Below are 14,233 nucleotides of genomic sequence, written 5' to 3'. Positions count from 1 at the left end.
TATTTATACAAATCAATTCTCCATTAATTATGGGAGAATGTCTCCGTACATCTCGTACTATATATAGCCATCTTGTCTCTAATGAAAATAACACACATTCAGTTCAAAACCTTTATCTTTCATTCCCATATCATATCCTTCTTAATGACCAGATATTGTATATATAAAGAAACCAATGGCTGGACTGAAAATGAGGCAGTAAATGCAGTGACAGGCTATTCCATACAAAGATGTGAGCTATGTAGCACCGATACGACACGCGACACGTGACACGACACGATACGACACTCCGACACGTCAATCCTAAAAAATTATGGATTTCGACACGTTGGGACACGTTTTAATATTAAATAATATTTTTAATTTATATAGTGTATGTTTCATTTAATATTTAATAATTAACAAAAAATGAAACTAAATTAATAATACCCATCAATACGTTATAAAGATGGAAGCTTTAATAAAAAAATAAGAACTGGGATGAGAGAGAGATATAATATCAGATAGAGAGATCAAATCATATTAGAGAGAGATCAGAGAGAAGAAGATACAACAAGAGCATGATAGGAATTGACAACAATGATGCTGAGATGATCTCTTATCTACTTAAGGGAAAAAAAGACAAAAGATAAAATTGATATGATCAGGTGAAAACTTTATTAATATATTTTAACTTTAAAAAAAATAAATTAAAAAAAAATTAAAAAAAAAATTAAAAAAAAATTAAAAAAAAAATTACGAAAATGCCATTTGACCGTGTCGGACACGGTCAAATTCGTGTGTCGGAATGGTCAACCGCGTGTCCGACACCATGTTGGAGCGTGTCGAAGCGTGTCGGACCCGACTCTTCCTATTTTTACAAGTGTCCGTGCTTCCTTGGATGTGAAGGTAAAACCTCTGGCTGAACTGGCTGCTAAGATTTGCATCATTTCTCTTGCAAAATATCACACTTCCCCGAAGGTCTTTTGCTTCTTTCTTCTCTTAAAACCTTGTTTAAATGAGAGTATTTAAACAGAAGGTAAAAAGGTATTTGCTTGGGAGACTAAAAGGGAGTCAGAGTAATTAGGAACAGTTGGTGCAATTAGAGTGCATTTGGATGAGCTTTTTTCGAACAAAAAAATAACTTCTTCTCAAAATAAAAGTTCTTTTTGTTTAATATGTGCATTTTGATGCAACTTTTTAAAAGGGAAAAAGTTAAAAAGAAATAAAATTTGGTTTTATTATTTATTTTTTGTTCTGTCAAAAACACAAGCCAAAAGTTAAATATTTTTTTTCTTCTGAAAATCCAATTTTGCTCCAACCCCACTCCAATCACTCCCACCCCATCCATACTACTACCATCACATGTTCTTTTTAGTATATATATATATATATATATATATATATATATATATGAATGTAAAATGTTTATTAATTTTAGGGTTATATTTCTCTCATTTCACATGAAAGAAGCCAAGTTACTTCACACACAAAATAGAGATTGGTCTCACCTCTGTTTTTTTTTTCTCCTCTTGCTTGTGGTCCCGCTTGTGATATTGTCTTTACTACATGAGATAATTCTTCTCATGTGGCATGAGAAAATGATTTCCCTTAATTTTCACATTCAAATAACTTTTTTACTTAAAAGCACTTTTTATGTAGACCATCCAAATATAAAATACTTTTTAACTTTTACAAAACGTTGATTGATAGATGCCTTGCCTAGGTTGTGTCACCTTAATGCCCAAGAAATAACGGAGTTTGCTAAGATCTTTGGTCTGGAATCGATTGAACACGTATCGTTTCAGCTATTCAATTCCAACTTGATCGTTTCCTGTGATGATAATGTTATCAACATAGACGACGAGGTAAATGCATTGACCGGAAGAACTATGCTGAAAGAAGACAAGGTTGTGGGCTTCTTTGCTAGCTAAACCAAAAGCTTGAATAACCAAACTGAAATGGCTAAACCATGCTCGAGGTTGCTGCTTCAAGCCATGTAAGGATATGCTGAGTTTGCGCACCAACCCAGACTCCCCCTGATCATTAAAGCCGGGCAGTTGCTCTGTGTACACCTCTTCCTACAAATCAAAATATAAGAAAACATTTTTAATGTCAAGGTGAAGAAGGGGCAAATGACACTCGCTAAGGTATCTGCTCCATTTGCAACCTTTATCCTATTTATGCTTTTTTGAGCGACTTTCGTCACAACATTTTCCCTTTGTTTTTAGTCTTTCTTTTGTTTTCATTCCTAGGACCACAGGTGAATTGATGAAATGACTCCTCTCCACTCAAATGACACATTAGATTTTGTTCTTGCTCTTACAGGAAAATATGTTGTCAGAGGTTGCTGGGTGTTTACTATCAAAGTTGGTCTTGATGACATTGTTGATCACCTAAAACCTCACTTAGTGGCCAAAGATGAATTGTGTGTCTAATGTGATCACACAAGGCTTATATTTATAATAGTAAAGTACATGGGTTTGGCCCTTATTTACACGATGTGGGATTTGTTGGGCAACGGCTATGGGGAGCCCAATTAGGGGGAGAGTACCATCCACACAAATGGGCCTAAGCAATAAACCCACAACATGCGATCTGACACATCTCAACCCAAAACCTTAAGGCATTAGGTGCATGAGTTCTACTATGTATATGGTGCTCACTTAGTCTATTCTTAATCAATGTGAGACTTCACTCACTCAGATACTTGTATTTCTCAATATCTTCCCCTCAAGTATGAGTCTTAAGCACACATTCTTTCCCTTTTAAGGAGAAGTTTCTTCGAATATTCATAGGGTCCATCAATGCTTGGCTTCTCATCAAACATTGGCTCTTCCATCAATGCTTGGCTACACTCATCAAGACCTTGGCTTCCCACATATTCAAATACTTGGATCATCACATGCCGATCCATCATTGGCTCTAATACCACTTTGTTAGATCGGTAAGGGGGATCTCATGGCCGCGAGAGACCGCTTTCCATGGGCCAAGTGAGTAATGACATTAAGTGGACATAGATGCCATAATTAAACCCAAAAACTTTAAGGCATTTGGTGCATGGGTCCTTATACTTATATGGTGCTCACTTAATCCATTCTTACCAATATGAGACTTTATCCACTCGCACTTGGATTCCTTAACATCTTCCCCTCAATTGTGAGTCCCAGGACCACATTCTTTCCCCTTCACACATGTTCAAATGGCTACTAACCTTTTTTTCAAGTGGGAGCCCTTGCTTTTCCTTACTAGGCTGAACCTATTTGGCCTTTTAATGCTAAAAGCCCAACAAATCTCCCCCTCCAGTCCAATGAGGGAGATTCCAAACATCAATCATCAAGTGGAATCCTGTCGACAAAATTCAAACTTCTTCCTAAGAAGTGCCTTAACCAAGTGTGTGACTGAATATCAGAGCCAATGGTTGATTGTGGTGTCTAAGCCCACTTGATATCGTTGATGATAGTCTCCTCTAATTGGGCTCCCCTTGGCTTGCCTGATAGTGGTGTTAGAGCCAATAGTTGATTGGCCTGGGTGTACCAAGATGTTGAAGAATCCAAGTGTGTGAGTGAGTGAAGTCCCACATTGGTTAAGAATGGACTAAGTGAGCACCATATAAGTGGAAGGACCTATGCACCTAATGCCTTAAGGTTTTGGATTTGACTATGGTGTCTAAGCCCACTTAATGTCATTACTGACTTAGCCCATGAATGGCAGTCTCTGCCTGCCGGCCCAACAGGACTATTAAACAATATCTAAACAATCTACATTCTCACAAACTTCAAGAGGGTGGTATTGTTAGGATAGAAGGGTAAAAGTATAAAGCAGAGTTAAATTAGCTAGGAGCAGTTAGTTAGTTAGTTAGTTAGTTAGAGGAGGTTTGGTTAGATAAATAGGGAAATAAGGGTAGAAAAGAGGCATTCAGGAAAATAGTAATTGGTGTGATCCGCGCAAGTGGTCCGGTCTGGTGCAAAAGAGGAAATTGTTTGTGAAGGGTAAACCCTTGGAGGAGAGTTTCTCTCCTTATTCTCTTCAATTGCAGTCAATCAATAACATCATCGTTTTCTTTTCTCCGTTTCCATTGGGGGTTCCTAAAAGTGAGAAACATAAGGACCAACACATTACCACAAAGATATATTAAAGAGCTTATGTCAAAGCTTCCAAGCTACTCAACAATTAAAGAAATTATAAGTGCCAGTCTTGGAGCTTCTATAAACACCATAAAAATGTTTGGAAATAAAGGTATATTCGGCCTTTGGACCTATAACAAATCATTTGTAATAATCCAAGATGAATTACAGGAAATTGTGACATTCCTGATATTGGATGTGTGTTCTAAAATCTGGCTTGCAGGAAACTGAATGAGATTCTGGGAGAAAGATATGGAAATAAAATGCCCAGAGGACTCTAGTGACCAAGTCCTATTATCCGTATTCTTTGCTTCATCCATATAAGACCATATTGCATTTGCTTGGGTATATGTCATTCCTTCAAAAAACCCCTGCGCCTGTGGTAGTTCTTAAAGGATGTTGAATTTGACTGGTGAGCTCAATTAATTGGGTTAGCATCTTTGTACATTTTTCTTAAAGGATGTCTTGTACCCTGATATGCATTTTCTTCTCAACCTTTTTTTTTTATTCACAAGAAGGGATAATATGGCTTGGTTGTTGTGTAGAAGGGAAAGAGAATAGAGAACCTGTGCTTATATGGTTTCTGTTAACTAGTGCTTCGTGCATGGTATGCACTTGCAACCCTTGCACTCATTTTTCAGTGATATTGATGACTAATTATCTATGTTAGATTTGGTTGGCCTGGGCAGTCACGTGACAACATTGGGACAGTATTATGTGTTGACGATGATGGGATCATCCGTGTTGGGTTTCCTGCACAATCTAAAGGATGGAAAGCTGACCCAGGAGAGGTCGAACGGGTTGAGGAATTCAAGGTGGGAGACTGGGTTCGTATTCGTCCCACTCTTACAACTGCGAAGTATGGATTAGGATCTGTGACACCAGGAAGCATTGGCATTGTATATTGTATCAGACCAGACAGTAGTCTGTTAATAGAACTGAGCTATCTTCCAATTCCATGGCATTGTGAACCAGAGGAGGTTGAGCATGTTGCTCCTTTTAGGGTAAGAAAAAAGCTTGGTTAATTTCCATTTTATGGAAGTTTATTTTTCTCCTTTCTTAATTGCATGACTTGCGTCATCAATATCTCATCTTACAGATTGGTGATCGGGTATGCGTGCAGCGATCTGTTGCAGAACCTAGATATGCTTGGGGTAGCGAGACCCATCTTAGTGTTGGAAAAATAAGTGAGATTGGGAATGATGGCCTCTTAGTAATAGATATACCAAACCAACCCATTCCATGGCAAGCAGATCCGTCAGATATGGAGAAGGTGGAGGATTTTAAGGTGGTAATTCTTGCAGTTGATCATTAACTACCATTTTTCTTTTGCTCTTTTAATATGTTTATTGTGAGATTTTTTACTAACAACTTCATTTAATGTGTTAATTTTTCCAACTGCAGGTTGGAGATTGGGTCAGAATCAAAGCTTCAGTATATTCTCCAAGATATGGGTGGGAGGATATTCCAAGGAAAAACAGTATTGGGGTAATTCATAGCTTGGAGGAGGATGGCGATATGGGTGTTGCCTTTTGTTTCAGGAATAAGCTTTTTCCTTGCTCGATCACTGATGTAGAGAAAGTTCCCCATTTTGAGGTAGGGCAAGAAATTCATGTGATGTCATCTGTGACTCAGCCACAGCTTGGATGGTCAAATGAAACACCTGCTACGGTTGGAAAAATAGTAAGAATTGATATGGATGGTGCTCTCAATGTAAGCTAACATATTTAATTTTCTTTAATTTTTGCGCAAGATACCACACTCCTAAAGACTTTTTAACGAAACAATAACTTCTGAAGTATCATCCAGAATATAACTGAAGTCGATATAATACAGTTTTCTGTGTTGCTGTTTAAATATATACATTTTTAGTTTGGTATAAAAAGCTTATAAAGCCATATAAATATTCGTAGTATTTTAGCCTTCATCAAGGGAGATTATTGCATAGATTCAATTCACCCTAGTTGGAAGGACTGAGCCAATCCAAGTCTGTGACATTATAAGGCTAAATTCAAGTTCGATAAAAAAGTTTCACATAGGCCCAATTGTAATCTTGAATCTGTTTGTGTCCAAGTATAAGTGGTCTAAATTGATGCCAAACTAAAATTTGAGTCATATGAGTTGCTAATTATTTATTGACTATTAGGTGGGGTGTAGCTTAGTTGGTTAAGAACTGGGGACATTAATTTTTTTTTATTTTTTTTTTATTTTTGGGTTCAATCCCCTCCCCAACACTCTCTAACCATCTCCCTTTCTCCCCTCCCCCAGGCTTTACTAGAGTGCCACCTAGGAGTCCTACTATTAGGGCCCCTTAATTGGTACCACAGATGAGACTTGGGCATTCATAAAAAAAAAAATAAAGACCAAGTCTGTGTAAGAATTTGTCCATCACCACAGCAATAGCTACTGTGAAAATTGGTTGCATGGTGATAGACCAGAAGAACAACTTTCCTCCTGTAAAAATGTAGGATCACGGATTAGACAATTTAAGCAAACTACTTTCTATTTATCTTCGTTGCATTTCTCTTCTTATCTCCACTATCATGTGAAAATTATATTGTGACTGAAATTTTTGCCTGGCAAAAAAACAAAATTTCATGTAAAACATTTTGGTAACAAGGTTAGTTGTGATTTCATCCTTAGGTTATTATATACAAAAATTGATTTTGCTGGTTTCTTTGTAGGTGAGGGTCACTGGTAGGCATAGCTTGTGGAAAGTTTCTCCTGGAGATGTGGAACAGCTTCTGGGATTTGAAGTTGGTGATTGGGTACGGTCAAAACCAAGTCTAGGGACCAAATCAAGTCCTGACTTAAATAGTTTTGGAAGTGAAAGTTTAGCTGTTGTGCATAGTGTTCAGGATTCTGGGTACTTGGAGTTGGCTTTTTGCTTCCATAAATTCAAGATGATGACTCATTATACAGAAGTTGAAAAGGTTCCTTGCTTTAAAGTCGGGCAATATGTAAGGTTCCGAACTGGTTTGTTGGAACCAAGGTGGGGCTGGAGGGGAACTCAGCCTGAATCTCGAGGTGTTGTAACCAACATTCATGCTAATGGAGAAGTGAGGGTGGCATTCTTTGGTTTGCTAGGATTGTGGCGAGGAGATCCTGCTGACTTGGAGATTGAACAGACATTTGAAGTGGGAGAATGGGTGAGGTTGAAAGATAACGCCACTGATTGGAAATCAATAGTGCCAGGTAGTGTTGGTGTTGTATTAGGAATAGACTATGAAGGGGATGAATGGAACGGAAGTACTTATGTTGCGTTTTGCGGGGAACAAGAAAGTTGGGTAGGACCAAGTTCTCATCTTGAAAGACTTCACAAACTCATTGTTGGACAGAAGGTTAGAGTTAAACTTTATGTGAAGCAACCAAGATTTGGGTGGTCAGGGCATACCTATACAAGTATTGGAACTATACAAGCCATTGATGCTGATGGAAAGCTTCGAATATACACTCCAGCGGGATCAAAAGCATGGATATTGGACCCATCAGAAGTGGAAGTGGTAGAACAGGAGGAGCGCTGTATTGGAGATTGGGTGAAGGTTAGAGCATCAGTTTTAACCCCAACCCACCAGTGGGGGGAAGTGAGTCATTCAAGCATAGGGGTGGTGTATCGGATGGAAGATGAGGATCTGTGGTTGGCTTTCTGTTTTATGGAGAGGCTATGGCTTTGTAAGGCATGGGAAATAGAAAAGGTTAGGACATTTAAAGTGGGGGATAATGTTAGGATCAAAGATGGATTAGTGAACCCAAGGTGGGGATGGGGAATGGAGACACATGCCAGTAAGGGACAAGTGGTAGGGGTAGATGCAAATGGCAAGCTAAGAATAAAGTTCCAGTGGAGGGAAGGGAGGCCCTGGGTCGGAGACCCTGCTGATATTGTCCTTGATGAGAATTGATGTGCTATGTTAGAAAAATTATATAAGGTGATAAGTGGAAAGCTTTAAGCTCCTTGCTATGTGCTCTGAACTATAACTTGGTTTTGAAGGTGGAAATACATTTTGAGCAGATTTATTTATATTAATAAATGGGGGAGTAAAAAGAGTGAAGTGGGAAGGAAAAGTTGGCTTGCTGGCTAATATTTACTGGAGATTTAATGGAGGTCAAAGCAAAACTAGCATGCTCATATGCACAGGAGATTTAATCGCAGCAAAGCAAAAACTAACAGTAGGCCATTTATATTCATAACTTTTAGATAAATTATAATCTCAGATTTTGAGGTATATATTAATTTTTTATGTATTATTGTACAAATTGTAAAATATTGTACTCCACTGTCAATTTATTTATTTATTTTGTTTGACTCGACTTTATTATACAATTGTGTTGAATGCAATTTGTTCCATTATACAGTGCTGCAATTACACATCCTTGATTTTCAGTTATGCAAAATATGGTAGAAAATTTTAGCATTTTTCACCTCACGTTAGTCGGCTGAAAATTGAGCTAGTGATGGGTAATAATTGCATGATTTTCAGTTATGCAAAATATGGTAGAACATTTTAGCATTTTTCACCTCACGTTACTCGGCTGAAAATTGAGCTAGTGATGGGTAACAAATGCATGTATACACATCGGTTATGTTTGAGTTTTGATCAATTATTATCCTGTTTAAATCTCTAATGCTTAACTACATTGAAGCCCTAAAACTAATGAATTATAAAAACATGCATTACTTAACTCCTCGATTTCATGTTGTTTTGATCTATTATTAGCCTGTTTAAATCTGTAATCTTTAAACTCATGAATTATGAAAATATGCATACTTAGCCTAGTCATGCATCATTTATGGCATGCGTGGATAAGGATTAAAAGAATAAGATCAGAACAAGAACGAGCATCTCAACAAAAAAAAAAATTTAATGTTATGAATTACTCTGAATTAAAAATAATCAGAGAAAAATCCAGGGACTTGAAACAAAATTACTTTGCAATTCTGATCAGTTTACCTTTCTTAAAATAATCAGAGTAATATTTTTTTTATCAAAGATACAATGCCCTATAGATGAGTAGTCAGCAAATGTGTCTAGATCACGTTCCACTCACTAACTTATCCTCGTGCCATTTACAGAAGCATTCTAAAGCGTCCCTCATCCATGCATGCCGGAGGCTTCCAAGTGCTTCAGATATAGCCAGCCAACTCCTATTTCTGGTACTTTGCTCAGGCCATAGTTCAAGTTCCTCCTTGACAAACAGGGCGAACATTGCTGCTTTACATAAACCTTCAGGACTGAACTCATCTTGATGCGTCTTACTCCTAAACTCATAGCATCCAAGAAAATTCTGACGCCCGGTATCCACAAGTTTCAACCATTAGTTTGCAAGTATCACCATAACCATGTAACATTTTGTTCAATTAAAAAAAAAATGCAGGCATAAAAAAATAAAATAACAATTAAGTGGTAATATTTCAACCTATTTCAGGGTCAAATTCACCAAATTTTAAATGTTAATATGATTTCATGTGCTTTCACATAGATGCTAAGTTACAACATTTGACGAAAACTTCATTGCAATTATCCACAGGCGACAACCCACAGCAAGAAAGAAGAATACTATGAGAAGATGATATGAGTTTCACATAATCTTCCTAGACTCCCACTAGAACCATCAAAACATTGCAATACATTAATCCATGATGATATTACAGAAGCTCAAAAACCATTTAACAGAGCACAAAAATTAAATAAATTCATTCATGTGGATAAGTTTCTCACCATTAGGTCTCCTCGAACTCCTGCTTCTTCTATAGCTTCTCTTACAGCTGCCTCCTCAACAGTTTCGTCATTCTCCCAACCTCCCTTAAATGTAAAGCAAATCGATTTGTCATCCACAAAGGTCGTATTGAGAACAAAATATCAGTGATCTTACTATCTCATCCCAAATAACAATAATAATAATAATAATAATAATAAAACAAACAATGAATGATGTGAATACAAATCGAAACAGAAACTGACCAATGGGGTTCCATAAGTCCCCAATACCCAAACATATTAGCATATAGGTTTTTTTTGGAAGTTGGAATGTAAGTGGACTATATCATCTGCATAACCATCAAGCATACAATAACAGTGAATTCAAGTCTCCAACAACATATGGAGTGATTCACTTAATATTCCCCATTCTAATCTTTTGAAAGTAGCAGGAGTATTGGAAAAAATTTCACTTATTTCTTTGGAGTGATTCATTCCATTGAATATGAATCAAAATTACTTCACCTAAGTTGATTGAAGTCATACTATCAATAAACAAGGAAAGCATGAATCACTGAAAGGAATTAAACTGCATTGGCTTTGTAAAATACAATTTCAGTGGGAATTTTACATGACCATCATAATTTTGCAATAGCAGAAACTAATTGTACCAATGATCCCAATTCAAGTAAGTCAAAAAGGTTGTATTCCAAACATTTTACCTTTGGAAATAAAAGTCCTGGTCCACTGGGTGAATTAATCAAAAGCACTTCAACAATCTTCTTGGAACCAGTGTCTCCAAAGTCATTAGAACTTTTATACCTAAATGGAACACACCTGCAACCCAACTAGCATATCCGGCATCAGATCTTTAAGTAATTTATTTAAAACAAGTACATAAAAAACAAATACAATCTTCAAGCAATCATTCAAATTCCTATCTGCTCAATTAAAATACTAACGAATTTAATCGACAGACATCTCCATATTCTTTTTTTTTTTCTTTAGTAAAGTCTAACAAATTCCAAATTCATATTGTTAATAGTTCACATGAAATTACATCAAATAATCATTAAATGATTTTAGAAATTTAGTTATTTGGATTAAACAATGATTTTGAACATGCAAGAAATCACACATTTCTCCAATTCACAAAAGTAAAAAAGATCACAAAACTTAACGGTGTAAAAAAATCACTCCCCATTAAACTCCGACAAGCAAGGGCAGGGGTGAAGGCAATTCTTATACGCAGCCTTACTCTTGCATATTAGCGAAGATGTTGTTTCCAAGATTCAAACCCATGACCTTTTAAGAGTAAATACAACAAAAATATGACAATAACAGTAGGAGTATGTAATTTCCTCGATTTTCTTATATAACTACCAATCTAATGAATCTCAATCCAGATTAACATAAAACAACCTTTTGCACTAAAATTTATATTAGAAAAATAAGGGAAAATGAACCAAAAGAAATTCCACTTGTAATTACTAAGGGTGACTATCCAAATCAATTAAATTCATAAAAATATGACTACCACATTTTCCAGGTCATTTATCATTCAATCTATAAAACACAAATTTCTGAAGTCAAAAGCAATTGGTTTAGTCAAGTTTATAATCTGCAAGATGGCAAACAAGAAGCAATCTTAAAGACACCAAGACTCCTTCCAAAATAAGAGGATTAAAAATTACAATTGAGCTAAAAAAAATGATTTTGCAGCACCATTATGATTAAAAAGACCACATGCATAAGGAAATAATAAATCCTGAACTGAATCAGAGTATAGAGGTATGAATTTGTTTCCAATACAAGTGAAGTATGTTGATCTGAGCGAGACAAGAGAGGCAGTGGTATAGACCAAACTCTATAGAATCACCATACTGGCCTCAGGCTAACTGAGGGTGAAAGGGGGAGGTGTAAGTGGGTTACCTCCATTTGCTTGCTATTGCTATTACTCTGCTGAAAGGGGGAGGTGTAAGTGGGTTACGGTTATGGCGTGAAGGGAAATTTCAGCAGAGTAATAACAATAGCAAGCAAATGGAGAAGATGATGATATGGGGGAGCTGAGATCCTTTGATATAAGGCATTAGAGATTCCGTCCAACTACGCAAAGTGTGACGCCATAACTATTTCCAATACTGTGGACCCCACTAGGTGTGAAGTTGCGTGACCCTTGACGTGTAAAATGTCAAGGTGCATAGGAAGTGTGAGGGGATATGTATACAAGGAAGTCACGTGCTTCACGTGCTAAGTGGTGGTGGCCTTGCCAGGCAGCCATATGGGTTGGCTAGGCAAGGTCATCCAGCCAGACCAGAACAAATCCTAACTAGAGAAGGATCTCAATGCATTAAGCAAATTTTTAACCAAAAGGTAAAGGGTGCTGCACGCTATTGATAATTCAAGGATTCCATGCATAATTAAATTTTAATACAGTAATCTATAAGGTCTATGATAGCTCATGATATCTATATTCAGCTGAACTTTACAAGTGTTGACCATATTAGTTGCACAAAATGCAACCATAAGGGATCAAAGTGTGATCCTAGCAAACTCAAATGGGAATATATATCTGAAAAGTCAAGATGACATAATAATTAATTTTTTTGGTATTTTTTATGACAAGCACAGAAAGTCAATGCACCACGCTAGACTTCTCCATTGTTTTGATTAATTTATCATATCCTATTGCAAGACGGGACACTCTATGTACAATGACAGAGAACATTAATAAAAAAGGATACCAGCTGATGATTATACATGGATGACTTCTCTCTTCTCTCTTTTAAGTCCACGTACTTCATAAACGACCTAGTGCTTCATAGATAATCAATTTAGCTACAGGATACACACTAATCCAAACCAAAAAAAGAAAAAAAAGAAATACTTGACTCAATGTATCAAGTTGACCATAAAAGGTCCTCCAAAATCCTACTTGTTTAATACTAGGTGATCAAAAAGGTCCTCTGTAGTTATATATAAGGAATGACAGAAGTTATTCTTGACTATTGGATAACCAAGATCGATTTTTAATTTAAATCTATATATCAACATCACATTTATTTCAAACTAGTTGGGCTCGGCATTTTAGTTACATCTAATATTAAATCCTAATAATCTAGATAAGATTAGATCTTATAATTAACTCATCTCATTTTTGTTATCCTAAAAATGCCATAATAGCCACATGCATCAACACCCCTTCCCCCAAAACACAAAAAAAAAAGGAAAAAGAAAACATCAACCGATGCTCTATCTCAAGCAAAAATTTAATAATAATAATAATAACAACAAAGCATCGCCATCACCCAGTCAAAATTGTAATTTCTTAATACCCACAAGTACTTTTACGGGCACACATAGTTCCGTGTTGAAAATGACATTTATTTTTTCTTTATTCCTTTTTTTGGTTCCTCCCTCATTCAAAACAATTATGAAAAAAAATCACCACCATATCCAAAAGCACAGAAACAAACAATGGCAATGTCACATCGGAAAAACGTCGTACCCAGCAACAAGGCGATAACCGTTCTCGTACCGCTGCTGATGCCGACCCGTTCGAGCCACCAAATCAGACATAATAACAACCAACAAACCCCAATCCCGATCCCAAAATTCTCAATCTTCCGTAACCAAAAATCCAAACGATTCGTTCGCCATTTCGAATCGAAATGTTGATGAGAGGCGCACGAATCCTAGAATGCTCGCGCCTGCACCAGATGAATGCCTTCGTGTTCTTAGGGTTTGAAGAGAGAAACAGAGAAAGAGAAGAGAGAAAGAGAAACTGAAAATGAAGCAATCAAATGAGGGTTGGGTTTAGAGAGAGAGAGGAGAGAGCGAAGAGAAGAAGAAGCGCTTCGAACGGATCAGAGGGTCAAAGTCACGTGGATTGTGGTCAACATGAATATGGCGTTATATAGTACTGTGTCAGCGTCTTCCCCTGGTGAAATGGACCACTGTTTTAGAATGGGGTGGCAATCATGTATCGACACGTGGATAAGTTATTGTTGTGATTGGAGATGGAAGAAGTGGATTGGTTAGTTTGGGCGGTGAGAAGTGGTTTGCGAAGTAAGGGACTGTAAAGAGGTGGAAGAAGTCAGCGAAAGGGGCATGTTTGTTTTTGGCGTGAGTGAGGATTTTGTAGGGCCCTCTCTTGTCGTTCAACTCGGTTCCCAAAAACGGAACTTTCTTTCTCTTCATTTTTTAAAGAATTTTAGTAGTGTTATGTTACCTGATTTACGTGTTCTTTCCAACACACAAAAATGAAGAGAGAAAGTGGAATGATGAAAGTTAAAGAAAAATATGTGGACCCCACCTCTTTAATGTGTGTGTAGGAAAGTGATGTTATATCATATTACATGATAAACATAAAACTTTTTTTTAAATTCACGTTTTGTTCTTGAATAATATATGGTAAAAAGGAATTTTATA

At 36.7% G+C, this 14,233-nt stretch overlaps 2 protein-coding genes across 2 annotated transcripts in view; one reads left to right on the top strand and one right to left on the bottom strand.

The window, feature by feature from the left end:
* LOC133306051 (E3 ubiquitin-protein ligase KEG) overlaps positions 1–8,277 on the top strand; it is a 38,087-nt gene extending 29,810 nt beyond the window's left edge. The window contains exons 13-16 of the mRNA XM_061506324.1: positions 4,777–5,110; positions 5,206–5,397; positions 5,511–5,819; positions 6,791–8,277. Coding sequence (XP_061362308.1) covers positions 4,777–5,110; positions 5,206–5,397; positions 5,511–5,819; positions 6,791–8,005 — 2,050 coding nt within the window. The 3' untranslated portion in view covers positions 8,006–8,277. The remainder of the gene's footprint in view (positions 1–4,776; positions 5,111–5,205; positions 5,398–5,510; positions 5,820–6,790) is intronic.
* Positions 8,278–9,137: 860 nt separating this feature from the next.
* On the bottom strand, positions 9,138–13,381 carry LOC133306056 (nudix hydrolase 16, mitochondrial-like). Its single transcript, XM_061506333.1, has 4 exons — positions 13,311–13,381; positions 10,525–10,639; positions 9,824–9,907; positions 9,138–9,389 (listed from the first exon to the last, which is right to left on the bottom strand). The coding sequence occupies exons 1-4, from the start codon at positions 13,379–13,381 to the stop codon at positions 9,138–9,140; spliced, it is 522 nt and encodes a 173-aa protein (XP_061362317.1).
* Between the last annotated feature and the right edge of the window lie 852 nt (positions 13,382–14,233).

The sequence above is a fragment of the Gastrolobium bilobum genome, unplaced genomic scaffold (genome assembly GCF_033153095.1).
Source record: "Gastrolobium bilobum isolate Gb01-03AN ecotype WA unplaced genomic scaffold, APGP_CSIRO_Gbil_v1 utg4933, whole genome shotgun sequence".
NCBI classification, from domain to species: domain Eukaryota; kingdom Viridiplantae; phylum Streptophyta; class Magnoliopsida; order Fabales; family Fabaceae; genus Gastrolobium; species Gastrolobium bilobum.
Note: the sequence above shows the minus strand (reverse complement) of the source record. Positions and strands in the feature narration are given on the sequence as shown.